The following is a 14,075-nucleotide window of genomic DNA, read 5'->3' as shown; positions in this document are numbered from 1 at the left end:
ATAGCATATTTTAGGAAAAGTTCTATAACAAACAGCCAAAATAAAAATTTTAAAGGATACAGGCTTTTGGTTATTTAATAAATTCCCTTCTGTAGCTTATGGTACTGTCCTGAACATGTCAGATGGACGGTGTACACACTACTGCAGCATTAGGTAACAATCCTTATTGACGCTGACATGTCTTTATTATGTCAGTTAGTCCTCACTTCAATGCTTTGAGGTATTAGTAGTTGATACTACCTCCAATGTACAGATGAAGGACCTGAACTTAGGTAATATAATTTACTTCTCTATGGACTAAACCCCCCCTGCTTAACAGTTAGAGAATAATCTTACCCCCAGTTAACTCTCCTGACATTACAGGCTATTGGTTCTTAGGGATGAGTCAATACGGATTAAAACAAATCATCCCTACTTAGAAAACTGATTCCAAGTTCATATTCTGCCAATATAAACTGGAAATCTGCTGAAGAGACAAAATCATGAATAGAAGGGTATTTTATAGTAACGACAACATAGGAGATGGATTCTTAAGCATTTAGGACAAAGAAACTTAACAAGTAAGATTAAAAAAAAGAACTACTATCTTTTCTTTAATCACAATGTCATCAAATGGTAACAAATTTGGCTCTTTTAGTAAGTGCTCCACTTTAAAACATACTTACCTGAACTGGATGAATGAGACCTTGGTTTAGGGTCAATGCAATGACATTCAGAGCAAAGTGGCGTACACTTGACTGAGTGTGAAAAAATGCTTCCAGCACCTGTTTGAGGTAAAGCTGCATGATGGAACTACTCATCCCTGAGGACACGTCACCCATTTCTTTTAGATCTTCTTGTTTTGCAACTTTCTTCCCTACAAAAGTAAACATATTAAGGACATGTATATTACCTTCATGAAATACACCAAGTTAGGCCACAACCAAAAGCACAAAAACTATAGCTAGTGCTCTGGCTCAGTGGCTATTAATATTTTTATGTGTATATCTCTGCCAGAGACACCTTTGAGAACCTGAGGAGAACTATAATCTCTATCCTCCTGCAAAATGTTAATGTTTGTACATACACTAAATTTCAAAAACTATTTTAGGGAGTTTATAAATACCCTAAAGGCTAGCTATGGTCTTAAGATTCTTCTTTAACAGAATGTCTTCATTTACTAGGTAAGGAAATTCAGATGTCTGAATTACAAAACAGAGAGTATTCTAACTGTTGCCAAACTGTGAAATTTAAAAATAAATTTTTACTTACAGTCTCTATCTGCTTGTTGCATCCTTGTATCCTCTTCTTGTAAGTAGGTTTGGAGATTTTTTAACACTTGTATTTTTAAATTTACTGAAGAGTTCTTATCAGATAAAATGTTATTATATAGATTTTTCACCTCTTGCTCGAACATTAGACTTGGATGCTGAATAAAGGCAAATCCTAATGAGAGAGAAAAAAGTATCTTGATATAGTCATATTAAAATTAAATATAATACTTAATGAAAATATTGATAAATTATATAAAGAGTTCCTTATTTCAAAAATTAAAACTTAAAATGACTGGAAAAATATATATGCTAATGGCCTTACCCAGAGAAGTATTAGAGCAGGTACTTCTTTCCCCATGAATTAAAAACAAGAAATTGCATTTCAAAGGAGAATTTCACACAAGAGGAAACCTTGAGGAGGGAGCAGGGCCTATTGGCTAGGGGAGTGGATTAGGAGTCAGGTGTCTTGGGTTCTATTCCTGGTCCACCACTGACTTGTAGTGTGACCTTGGGTGAGTCACATAATCTCTCTGTGCCTCAATTCTCCATCTGTAAAATGGGGACAATAATATTTACCACCCACCTACCTCAAAGGGATGTTTTCAGGATTTAAGAGGTAAAGTCTGCAAACATTTTTTGGAGCCCTAGCTGAAAGTACTACATTGGCATTATTAAAAATTAATATATATTTATCCATTTGATGAAACAGAATAATTCTAGAATAAACTAGAGCTAACAATATTTTCCTTTTATTTTTTATGGCATTATAATGAAGCCACAATGCTGAATCCTATAATCATAAGTTAATAAGCAGCAAAATAATATTATTCATGCTTATTTATACAAAACGCTTATTTATGTAAGATAAAATGAAGATCCTTAATGACGGTAAGTATTACTGATGCCAAAAAAATAAACTCAAAGCATAGAGTGATCAGATAACTAATCCAAGGTCACACAGTATAATTATGGCCCAAGCAAGATGTCATTTATTAACTGGTCTAAAGCCATTATTTTCTACAAAGCGCTACTTTTTCAAGTTAAAATTTGCACTATTTGTTCTTTGAATTAACACTTTTAAGTTCTGTCACTTCATATAACTTACGTCCAGACTGAATATTAAAAGGTGCACATTTGGCTTGAAGGTAACACTGTACTAATTTAACTCCCTAAAGTAAGTGATACCTGAATTTTTAGTAAATTTGCTATATGTAATTTTCTGAAGGGGATGAAGAAGGAATATTAAGTTTAACTTTATTTAAAGAAATCAGTTAAGTATTTAGTGAGGTTTAGGTAACCAAAAATTTATTAATCACTCTTGTTCAAAAGACTAATATAAACAATTGCTCATGCATATTAAATTCTAAAACTTGTTAATGCTACCAAATAAAGTTTTTGTGATGAACAGAGAGGTTACATGACTTGCTCAAGGTCATCCAGAAAGTCACTGGCTGAGCCAAGAATGGAACCCAGGTGTCTTAACCCCTAGTCCTATATTCTATACAACAAATCCTACTGTGAATAGAAACATATTTAAATAAAAAAACAGTTTAGATTCACATTATTGTAAAATTTGTCCAACCTCTCAAACAACCAAAACTATAAAGAAATTTAGATTTAACTTACCTAGACCAATGATGGCTTTTGTTTGTACTTCTTCATCTGAATGTTTTGTAAAATACATTAATAGTTCAAGTACTTTATCCTTTATATTAACCTAAGGGGGGAAAAAACACATTCAAGGAAATGAAGAAGAGTAACTTCAATCAGCTTTCAATCATAAAGGAAAAAACCTAAAAGCAAACAGTGAGAATTTCCACATGTAAACTTTACTAAGGAATAAATCATCCATAAATCTTTATAAATCCATAGATTTTAGAACAGTGAAATTAAAAATAAAAGTCTGTGACAAACAAGTTTGTGTAAGAACACAAATTAACAGACTGTTCCATCACTGAGAAAATTAAAAATAAATAAGTAAATAAAGTCAGCTGCTTACCCAGCATGTCTTCTGTTACAGAGCTGATAGAGCTTGTATAACTTCTTGTTATGAACCAGTAACAAACAGTGTGTAGATCAGAGGCTAGTCTGAGAACCATGTTTTGGGTTGCACTGCTTCAGAATTCTCATTAACCCAGACTACTCTAATGCTGCTTTTATCCTGGGTCATTAGTAATTTTCAGTTCACAGAGTCCTATTTTTTATAGCATACTAAGTAATTAATATTAGAATCTTTACCTTACTGTTGCCTTTAAAATCCTCTAGATCAAAATCAAAATGCCGACATAGAGCTCCAACAGTGAAAAGGGATCTGAGAAGTGCTGGTTTGTTTGTTAGAAGTGAGGTGTTATTTGGGTCTTCCTGGTGCTGACTTTTTAATTTTGAAATGGCACCTATTAAGATAAGTAATATTTATTTACAAGAAACCTTTTATCCTTGAATTATTATCTTTAAATAATTACTGCTAGGTTGTTACAATTAAATTTTACTAATGTTTCTAAGTATCACACACATCTAGAATTATGAGGGCATAACTTACAGCTGAACGAATATAAGAAAAAAAAAAGATATTTAAATTTTATTTTACATAGAAGGCAAAAAAACCTACCAACATTTAATGTGAGGTAAATTCCTGAAGTAATTATACTGAATTCTTAAGGAAATATAAGATACTAGAAAATATTGCTTCTGAGAATGCAATAGACGACAATCACACCTCTTAAAATTCCCTTAATGCTGTCTTTATCAGAGGTGTGTGTGTGTGTGTTTAATATTTTATTTATTTATTTGACAAAGAAAGACTGGGAAAGAGGGAACACAAGCAGGGGGAGTGGGAGAGGGAGAAGCAGGCTTCTTACTTAGCAGCAGGATCTGAAGTGAAGGCAGACACTCAATGACTGAGCCACCCAGGCGCCCCTATCAGATGTGTTTTTAAGGAGGAGCTAGTACAGGATGTAGAAGGATAATTTTAAAGCCCAGGCACTGAACTTACCGTAGTATCTATTGAAACACGCCCATACGAATTTAAAATTTTGAGTCACTTTATTTACAACTGCCCCAAGACAGCTCACACAATGTTGCACCACCTAAAAGATACAGAAAATGTTAGTTTAGATAAAAGCTGAAGACAAAGGTAAAAACATGATTTAGTTAGCATTTATGAATGTTATACTAATCAATGCAGAGATGGTAAACTGAATGCTTACAGTCATGCCATATTTGATGATAAGCTTCATTAGATCTTCTTCAATAGTGGCAAGGAAAGTTTCACTTGGATGCTCCATCAGTGGTACAACCAGTTCCAGGATTTTTGCAACATTGCAGATAACCATGAAATCATTTTGTGTCTACAATGATAAAATCAGTGCTTTATGAATATCAAAATCTAACAAGAAACTATATATACCCTTATGTATTTAAGGGGTTGAGGTATTACCTATGTAAAGTTTCAGTTGAAAAAAAAAATTAGAAAAGAGCTTTTTTAAGATATGGAAGGAAGAATATCAGACAGTGTCAGGAACCTGGATTTTAGCTCTGCCACCAATTTATCATGTAACTTTTGGATCACTTAGTCACAATGCTACAGTTATTTTTTCCCCCCTAAAATGCAACATAAGCCAATTCTGAACAAGGGTATTTAAATACCCTTTACTTTACTAAGTAAAGTACTTTATTAAGTACTTTACTAAGATTGATACTGTTTTAAGGTTAGTATTTTTCAAACTGTGTATGTTAATCTAGTAGTTCTCAACTGGAAGGGTAAGTCTGTTCCTACAGGATATTTAGCAATATATGGAGAAATTCTTGGTTGTCACATTAGGGGAGTTGGGGGGATGCTACTGTCCAGTGGATAGAGGCCAGGAATACTGTCAAGCATCCTACAATGCTCAGAATAGTTCTATACAACAAAGAATAATCTGGCCCTGTCAATCGTGCTGAGGTTGAGAAGCCTTGTGTTACTGCTTTTTTTGACAGATGCAAATAGAGAATCCCAAAGCTAATTATAAGACCTCCTTATTTTAAAATTTGAAATATTAGGTTTTTAATTTTTAAAAAGTTTAGAACTTTGATTAAAAATGAAGCAGTTTTAAAAAAATAGGTAGAATATTAAAAACAACACCCAAAAGGTTAGTGTAGAATTTATAATCAAGTCTCTTTCAAAAAACAAAAAAAGTTTCTTTCTATCCAGTATCCTCCAGTCACCCAGTTCCTCTGCCCTAAGGCAACCAAAGTTACTAGCTATTTTTGTGAAGCAAGGCATTCAACATGTTTTTATCTAGTCAGGTTATCACTCTTTAGTGTTAGCAACAGGTTACTAACACTCGTTTTGGACACTGAGCTTATTACCTCTCACTTAAAAAAAATCCCCATCTTACATTCATCCATCCTTTCAGCACACCCAGAGGATTAAATAAAACATAAGTAAGATGAATAGTCTAAGTAACATAGAAATCCTGTCATTTCCAGCCCTCTCCCACTCCCACCTGCTTTAAATAATAGGTGCATGGAGTAAAGTAGACTGGGGATGAAGAATTTTTGTTAAGATAAATTCACCTGAGAATCATAGTTAAAATTTTTGAAACTACTCTTAACACTTCTCACCTAGAAAGTCAAGTAAAATAATTAACTTAAATCTAGAAGAAAAATTTAAAGGCAGAAATCGTGAAGGAAAAGAGCAGAAGAATGTAATACTAAGAAAAATACTTTAAATGACTATAACATAAGATGCTTCTTTAAAAAAGTTCCACAATTCAAAGGTAAAATGGTCAAATGATATAGTCAAATCACAGAGAATCAAGTGCAACTGGTTAATATCATAAGAAAGACATTCAACCTTCTTGGACATCAGGGAAGGTAAAATGAAGCAAGAATGAACTATTCCTTTATACCCTACTGGCAAAGAGTGTAAAAATGACATAGATTGTCATATACTGGTTTCCATAGAGCTATAAAACATGTCCATCAGCAATTTGGAAAAATCTATTAAAAAACCCAAACCCAAAAGAATATTCCCTTAATCTAACAAGTCCATTTCCTAAGATCCATCCCAAAGAAAAAAAAGCACCCCAATTTAAAGGTATATGAGTAGGGATGTTTATTAAGAAACTGTTTGTAGTGCCTATCAATAGGAAACAATGTAAAAACCTGCCAAAATGGAAAATGGTTAAATAAATCACAGAACACTTATAAGATGGATACTGTGTACATATATAATACATATATATTAATATGATATGCATATAACTTGATTTAAAAAAAAACTGGTCAACCAGTTATATATGTGTGTATATGTGCACAATTACAGAAGTATGGATACAGTATGTAAGGAAACTCCAGGTTGTTCATCCCGAGATGAAGAATAAAGATGGAGGGAGGCAGGATAAAGAAAACAAAAAATTTTAAATGTGTCTAATATATAGATGGCCTCATTTATATAAAACTCTGCGTGTATGTGTATAAAACTTTCCAACATTCATCCTTCCTTTTAGCATACCCACAGGATTCAATAAAAAATATATTTATAGATCCTTTTCTAGTTCATAAGCATGTTGAGAGGGTGTTCACACTCTTTTTTTTTTTTTTTTTTTAATTCATTTGACAGACAGAGATCATAAGTAGGCAGAGAGGCAGACAGAGAGGGAGGGGGAAGCAGGCTCCCGGCCGAGCAGAAAGCCGGACGTGGGGCTCGATCCCAAGACCCTGGGATCATGACCTGAGCTGAAGGCAGAGGCTTTAACCCACTGAGCCACCCAGGCGCCCCAGGTGTTCACACTCTTATGGGACATGTGCCTCCCTTACACCCTGTTATAACCTTGGCACATTACCCATCTGACATGATAAAAAAATACATAAATACGCACATATGTATATACACACACACAAACAGACACATAAAAACTGTATAAAATGTTTTCAAAGTAATCTTGCTACAAAAATATTGGTTCAAGCATGGCCTATTCATGCAAGTTACATTATAGACCAGTTCTTAGAAGCAGACAGACATGGGGTTGAATTCTAGCTTTGGGACTGGGCAAAGTCCCAAAGTCCTCACAGTGTCTCAGCTGTGATACACTGGGCAAGCTATTTATATTCTCAAGGCTTTAGTTTCTTATTTGTAAAACTGAGATAATAATGATACCTACTTCAAAAGGTAAATGAGATAATGCATGTAAAATTTTTCATAGTACTTGGCACTGTGCTCAATAAATATTAGCTATTACTACTGGCCATAGATTATGTATTAATCAATTTATTTCTGGATCTAATACAAGCCCTAAAGATAGAATGAGGATCTCAGAAATATTATATGTTGTTTTTATATATTTATCTTCTGGTACTTTCCGTAGTTAAAATTTCTCAGGTTTTTCATCTAGAACTTGTTAATTTTAGATCACCAATAAATGAGACCATAGCAGCAAAGCAAATCTAGTAGAGAAAACAGTTAAAATTAGTTCTTTAGGAACACTGGAAACATAGCAAGTAAAAAAACTATTTACATTTTAAAGTTTTTGGACTACTTCAAATTTTAGTGTTTGTAATAAGCCACTTAACTCACCATGCTGTCATATAAACTGATGGATGATTTTACATAAGCAATGTTTTATTTGATTTTCACATTTAACCTTAGAAAAAGAGTATGTGCAATATTAACTTAAAACAAGCACCTAATATCTCTGATAGACTAGATTTTCCATATTCAATATATTGATGTATTAGAAAATAAATACAATATAAGAAAATATACTGAAATAACAAATGAAAAGCAAATTTAGAATCCAAAAGTCAGTAAATTTCTCAATGAGAGGAACTCTACCTCATTCATCTTTGAGGTCTTAGCAGTAGTTACAACATTTAGTAAGCATTTACTGAGGGTTTGAACTGAGGAGCTTATAAAGGAAATGAAGCCTGAACTTCATTTATAATACATCAGGAAAATGTCTGTAGATAACTTGCCACAAATATTAGAACATATATTTGAGTACAAGACACAGCTGGTCAGTGAAAGTGTGGATGACATCATGTGAATTCTAAATTGAAAATACTACATGGTAAGACAGAAAAGTAGGACAGCTCTATACTTACACTACATTTAGTGGTAAGGTATGGCTGCATAGTCATGGCGTGTTTAACCATGAGCTGAGGTCTTATCTTGCTGAATAAGAACAAAGTGGTTATGCAAGCTACCAATCTTCCAGAATTCACACCTTTATTGTCAGAGTCTGGAAAAACAGAAATAAGATACTAAAATATGACAAGGCAGTGGAAATTATACAATTATTTAAGTTAGTCAATATCACCCCCTCAACTGATTTAATACATGCTTCAATAAAAGATTAGCATTTCTTATGATACTAGACTTTCTACATTTTTTCTTTTATTATACATATTACATATATTAAGAAGACAAAGAGGCTGTGCTATAGAAGACAAATTTTACACTAAGGGTTATAGGGTTGAAGTTAATAAGTAGAATGGAAGCTAAGTTTAGGGATGGGGTTTTGGGAATAAACATGGTGTTGCTGGTATCTATAAAGGATGGAAGTAAGTAAGGGAAAGTTAGCAAAGGGGGACAACAACAAATTAGCTGTGGTGATACTGTGTTTGAGGGTACTGGGAAAAGAGAGATGCTACCATGGTAGAAGAATATTAAAAGACTGGCATGACAAATTAAGAAGCTGGACCAGTGCTACCTCAGAAAAGTAAACTATGCTCCAGTGGGAGGAAAATGCTGCTGGTTAGGAGATACAGTGCTTCTCAGGAGGCAAATTAGTGTTTAGAAGAGATCAGCAATTTTTCAACACTGACAACAGTATCACCCTTAAAAACTAGGATAGGCTAAAACAGGGGAAACAGAACTAGGAGATAAAAAGAAAAAGAGGTACACATGGAAAATGAAGAAAAAAAATGAAAGAAAATAAACTGCATATAAAATATAAAGGATAGCAACAATTTCCTTGGGTGCCATAATGATACCTCTATAAGGCTCCCAATTCTGGAGAATGACCAAGGCTGACTATTGTTCCTCATCAATGTACATTAGGATATGGGAAGTAATGTTAGTCTTGGGTGCTTTAAGCAATAGATTATCAATTACTTTTATAGTTTTATATAATTATTTATAAACTTCAAATCTGTGACTGATAAATAATGAAACAGATAACATAAAATATTAAGTAATTAAGGAATTTGTCAACTTAAAAAATATTAACCGTTTTATGTCGCTCAAGATTAAACACATTTTATATAACAATTATAAATGATATTAGGAATGTACTACAAATCTTTTAAAAACATTTTTATCATAGTTAAAACAATTTCATTTTTGAGAGAAAATTCTGTATCATTTAAAAGATATCAAGCAGATTTTGGATGAGTGCAACTAGCTAAACCCGTATTAGCACCTGGACTTTGATGTCTGTTCAACATAACATTTAAAATTATGCTACTGAAAGATGTAGAAGAGATGAGACCTATGCTTTTATTATACTGCTCTAGATAATCTTAGTCAACCTAAACAATACAATCTAGGATGCAACATCAAACAAAAAAACCCCCTTCATTTAAAAGTGTTATTAATTATTAGGCTAAGTAGAACCAGAAGCAAAATTGAGAAATGTGCCCAAAGTATTTTAAAATATCTTATAAAATCAACTTAATTACCAATATATAAAATGTCTTACCAGCTAGAGATTCCTCATATTTAAGAATGTGCTCAACTAGGTTATCAACAAGTTGAGTACAAGCTTTCTTCACAGGTTTATATGAGGAATCCTCTTCGGACTTCAACAACTATATATGTATATATATAAAAAAAAAAATCCCGGTATAATTATTCATTAGGCAATAGTAATATAAATGCATTAAATGTGTCCATAAAAAGCTTTCAATTTGTCATTAACAATTAATATGGAAAATGCAAATAAATAAAAAATCTATAGCAAATGTTTTAAAATATCTAATAAACACTTTCAAACAATGTTAGTATGAAGTATTTTAACTGCTGTATGTAGGACCTGAGAGAAATGAGAACGGTAACTTTCCTTAATGCTCAGTGTTAGCTGGATTATTTTAAAGAATTTATATTCTTATTTCAAGGTCTTTGATAGATCCAAAAAGTGTAAGTTAATTACATTTTTAATATAACTTCATCTGAATTGCACCTTCAATTTTTAAATTACAAAACATAAGCCTAGATTTCTTTTTTGTATTATCCTTTGCCAAATTATTAATCAACAATGCAAGAAAAGTATTAGGAATGAGGAGATGAGGAGAAAAGATCAGTCTAACTATACAAATTCAAACTTTTATAATCATAGGTCAGTTGTAAAGTCATCTTTGGTATATTTTTGTTAATACAGATAAGCTAATACAACTCTGGAGATATTAAGGAAGTTGAAATGTGTATTTGATTTTCATGAAGAGTTCTAGCGCTGTCCAATATAACTTCCTGCAATGATGGAAATATTCTTTATCTGTGCTGTCCAATATGGTTGCCAAAAGACATGTGCAGCTACTAAACATGTGAAATGTTGCTAGCATGACCGAAGAATTAAAATAAAATAAAAACAAAAATTCAAATTAAGTTAAAAAACAAAAACAAAAACAAAAACACATGTGGCTAGTTTGGGATAGCTCAAGTTTAAACTTTCACTACAAGATGCACAAATGATTAAAACAATTGACAGCAATCAGTATAACATAACATGTATGTTGCCCACATCCTCTTCAACTTAAAGAAATAAATCAAAGAAAATTTCGATTTTCAGTTTCAACTCTGTACAGCAAATTCTACTTGTCCTGATCCACAACTCGATTCTTTAAGCAGCTACTAAAATCACATACTAGTCTTTTCCAGGAAGGAGCAGAAAACAATCCTCTCTTCCTTATTTTCTCTTTTTCCTTTCCAAGAGATTAAGTATACACAAAAGTATAAATCCTGTATTTTGGTTCTCAAGAACAAGAAGATTTCCATGGACTTTTATTTTCCCAATGTGCTCCTTCCCTTATTCCATCTTCTGTGTCACTTCAAGGTAACCATTATCAGGAATTTTCTAATTTCTTTGCTTAAAAAAATCGTGTAAGCTGTATACTGCTTATAGTTTTGCCTGATTTTCAACTTTCTAAAACGTATCATGCTAGATGTTGGCTTCTGGGACTTGCCTTGTTCACTCAGCATTATGTCCCTAACTGTAATCCAGGGTGTTGCAAATGACTGTATTTTATTCATTTTAACTGATAAGCAACAGGCTACTGTGTTAATACTGCTATTAGTTTAGATATACTGCAATTAATTTAGATAGAATTAGACATTTTTGATGGCATAATGAAAATTCTTTTGTCTCCTTGCACACATATGCAAGACTTTGTTGGGTATATACCTTTAAGTGGAAGTACCTTTTTGTGGAAATACTAGGTCACAGATTATATAAATTGTTCAACTTTATGAAATAATGCTATATATATTTTTTTAAAATTTTATTTATTTGTGAGAGAGAGAGGACACGCAGGCAGAGTGGCAGGCAGAGGCAGAGAGAGAAGCAGGCTCCCTGCTAGACAAGGAGCCCAATGCAGGACTCGATCCCAGGATCCCGGGATCATGACCTGAGCCAAAGGCAGCGGCCTAACCGACTGAGCCACCCAGGCATCCCAATGCTATATTTTTTCAAATTGCTGTAGTATTTTCTCAATTAATAGTTTAAGAGATACTGTTTAATTCATCTCTTTTCCATCATTTGTTATCATCTGACTTCTCAATTTCCACTAATCAAATGAATGTAAAACACAGTTTTGATTTGTAATTTCCATATTATTAGTGAAGTTGAACACTGTATAGGCTATATGTGCTATTTCTTGTATGAAATGCCTATTCATGCCTTTTACTTATTTTCCGACTGGGACTCTTGCCTTATGTTGGTTTATAGAAGGGGAGTTCTTCACATATTCTTAATAATGATCCTTTTTTCCATGTCACATGTGTGTCAAATATCATTTCCCAGTTTGTGACTTGTGTTTTTGCCTTAAGATATCTTTAAATTAAAATATTTAAAATTAAAAAGACTTTGGGCTCTCCATCTTGTTCTCTTGTACTTCCTTTCAACACACTGAAATTTACCAATCTTTTAAGGTTAATGGCTTTGGAACTCGTTTAAGAAATCTTTCCCTACAGAAAGGTCAAAAATATATTCACATACATTATCTTCTAAAGGATTTAAAGATTTTCTTTATATGGAGGAGATTACTCAGTTGGAAGTAAGAATAAATTTTTTTTTTTTTTTAAAGATTTACTTATTTGAGAGAGAGAAAGAGAGCATGCATGTGTGTGCTGGAGTGGTGGGAGGGCAGAGGGAGAGGGAGAAACAATCTCAAGCAGTCTCTGACCACGGAGCCTGATGTGAGGCTTGATCTCCTTACCCTGAGATCATGACCTGAGCAGAAACCAAGAGTTGGACACCTAGCCAAATGAGCCACTGAGGGGCCCCAGAGTAGGAAGCAAATCTTAAAAAAGGAAAAAAGAAAAAAGAAAAGAAAAATTCCTTTTTGATAGCCAATCGTCCCAGCCCCATTTGCTAAGAACTCTGCTCTTTCCTTTAGCTGCAGTGCCATTTCTATTTTAAAAGTATATCCAGGGGCGCCTGGGTGGCTCAGTGGGTTAAGCCGCTGCCTTCGGCTCAGGTCATGATCTCAGGGTCCTGGGATCGAGTCCCGAATCAGGCTCTCTGCTCGGCGGGGAGCCTGCTTCCCTCTCTCTCTCTGTGCCTGCCTCTCCGTCTACTTGTGATTTCCATCAAATAAATAAATAAAATCTTAAAAAAAAAAAAGTATATCCTAAATACATGGAGGCTTATTTTTGGGCTCTCCATCTTGTTCTCTTGGTCTATTTAGTACCACACTATCTACTGTATCTTTAAAATAAGTCCTATATTTGGTAAGGCAAGTCAGTTCTCCTGCATTTTAAAAATGACCATTATTTTTAGTTCTCTGCTTTTCCACATACATTTTACAATCATCTCAACATATCTGATGACTGTATTTTTTTCTTCTTTTATTAAAAAAAAATTTTTTTTAAAGACTTTACTTATTTATTTGACAGAGAGATTGCAAGTAGGCAGAGAGGCAGGCAGAGAGAGATGGGGGGGGGAAGCAGGCCCCATGCTGAGCAGAGAGCCCGATGCGGGACTTGATCCCAGGTCCCTGAGATCATGATTTGAGCTGAAGGCAGAGGCTTAACCCACTGAGCCACCCAGGCACCCTCTTCTTTTATTTTTAAGCAGGCTCCACACCCAGCATGAAGCTTGAACTCAAGACCCTGAGCTCAAAAATACATGCTCTACCAACTGAGCCAGCCAGGTGCCCCTTGCCGATTATTTTTTATTTTGATGAGATCTCTGAACTTATTCCCATTTTGCATGATTTTCATTTTAGGTTTATAGTTATTTTGTTAGACTTTGTTCCTACTTGGGGTGCCTGGTGGCTCAGTGGGTTAAAGCCTCTGCCTTCAGCTCAGGTCATGATCCCAGGGTCCTGCAATCGAGCCCCGCATCGGGCTCTCTGCTCAGCAGGGAGCCTGCTTCCTCCTCTCTCTGACTGCCTCTCTGCCTACTTGTAATCTCTGTCAAATGAATGAATAAAATCTTTAAAAAAAAAGAAAAAAGAATTTGTTCCTACTTTATTAGAAGTTACCATTCAAAGTTATTAAATTTTATCAAAAATTTGTCCTGTGCTCCCTGGAGTGATTACTTATTTCTTCTATTTTGGTGTTAAATCATACACAAACACTGATGTTAAACCAGCCTTATGCTTATATATATGCATAAGCGCATG

The 14,075-nt window shown here is 33.9% G+C and overlaps 1 protein-coding gene and 1 pseudogene across 2 annotated transcripts in view; one reads left to right on the top strand and one right to left on the bottom strand.

Annotated features, from left to right (window-relative positions):
• Positions 1–14,075, bottom strand: part of NIPBL (NIPBL cohesin loading factor) — a 205,563-nt gene that overhangs the window by 14,633 nt on the left and 176,855 nt on the right. For both annotated transcript variants that reach the window (XM_059417012.1, XM_059417013.1), the window contains exons 33-40: positions 9,935–10,043; positions 8,337–8,473; positions 4,460–4,600; positions 4,246–4,339; positions 3,492–3,646; positions 2,880–2,970; positions 1,252–1,425; positions 666–856 (exon numbers count right to left, since the gene is read on the bottom strand). In XM_059417012.1, the coding sequence (XP_059272995.1) occupies positions 666–856; positions 1,252–1,425; positions 2,880–2,970; positions 3,492–3,646; positions 4,246–4,339; positions 4,460–4,600; positions 8,337–8,473; positions 9,935–10,043 (1,092 nt within the window). The remainder of the gene's footprint in view (positions 1–665; positions 857–1,251; positions 1,426–2,879; positions 2,971–3,491; positions 3,647–4,245; positions 4,340–4,459; positions 4,601–8,336; positions 8,474–9,934; positions 10,044–14,075) is intronic.
• Positions 7,016–7,088, top strand: LOC132029031 (small nucleolar RNA U13; annotated as a pseudogene).

Source organism: Mustela nigripes, chromosome 12 (assembly GCF_022355385.1).
Source record: "Mustela nigripes isolate SB6536 chromosome 12, MUSNIG.SB6536, whole genome shotgun sequence".
In the NCBI taxonomy this organism is placed as follows: Eukaryota; Metazoa; Chordata; class Mammalia; order Carnivora; family Mustelidae; genus Mustela; species Mustela nigripes.
Note: the sequence above shows the minus strand (reverse complement) of the source record. Positions and strands in the feature narration are given on the sequence as shown.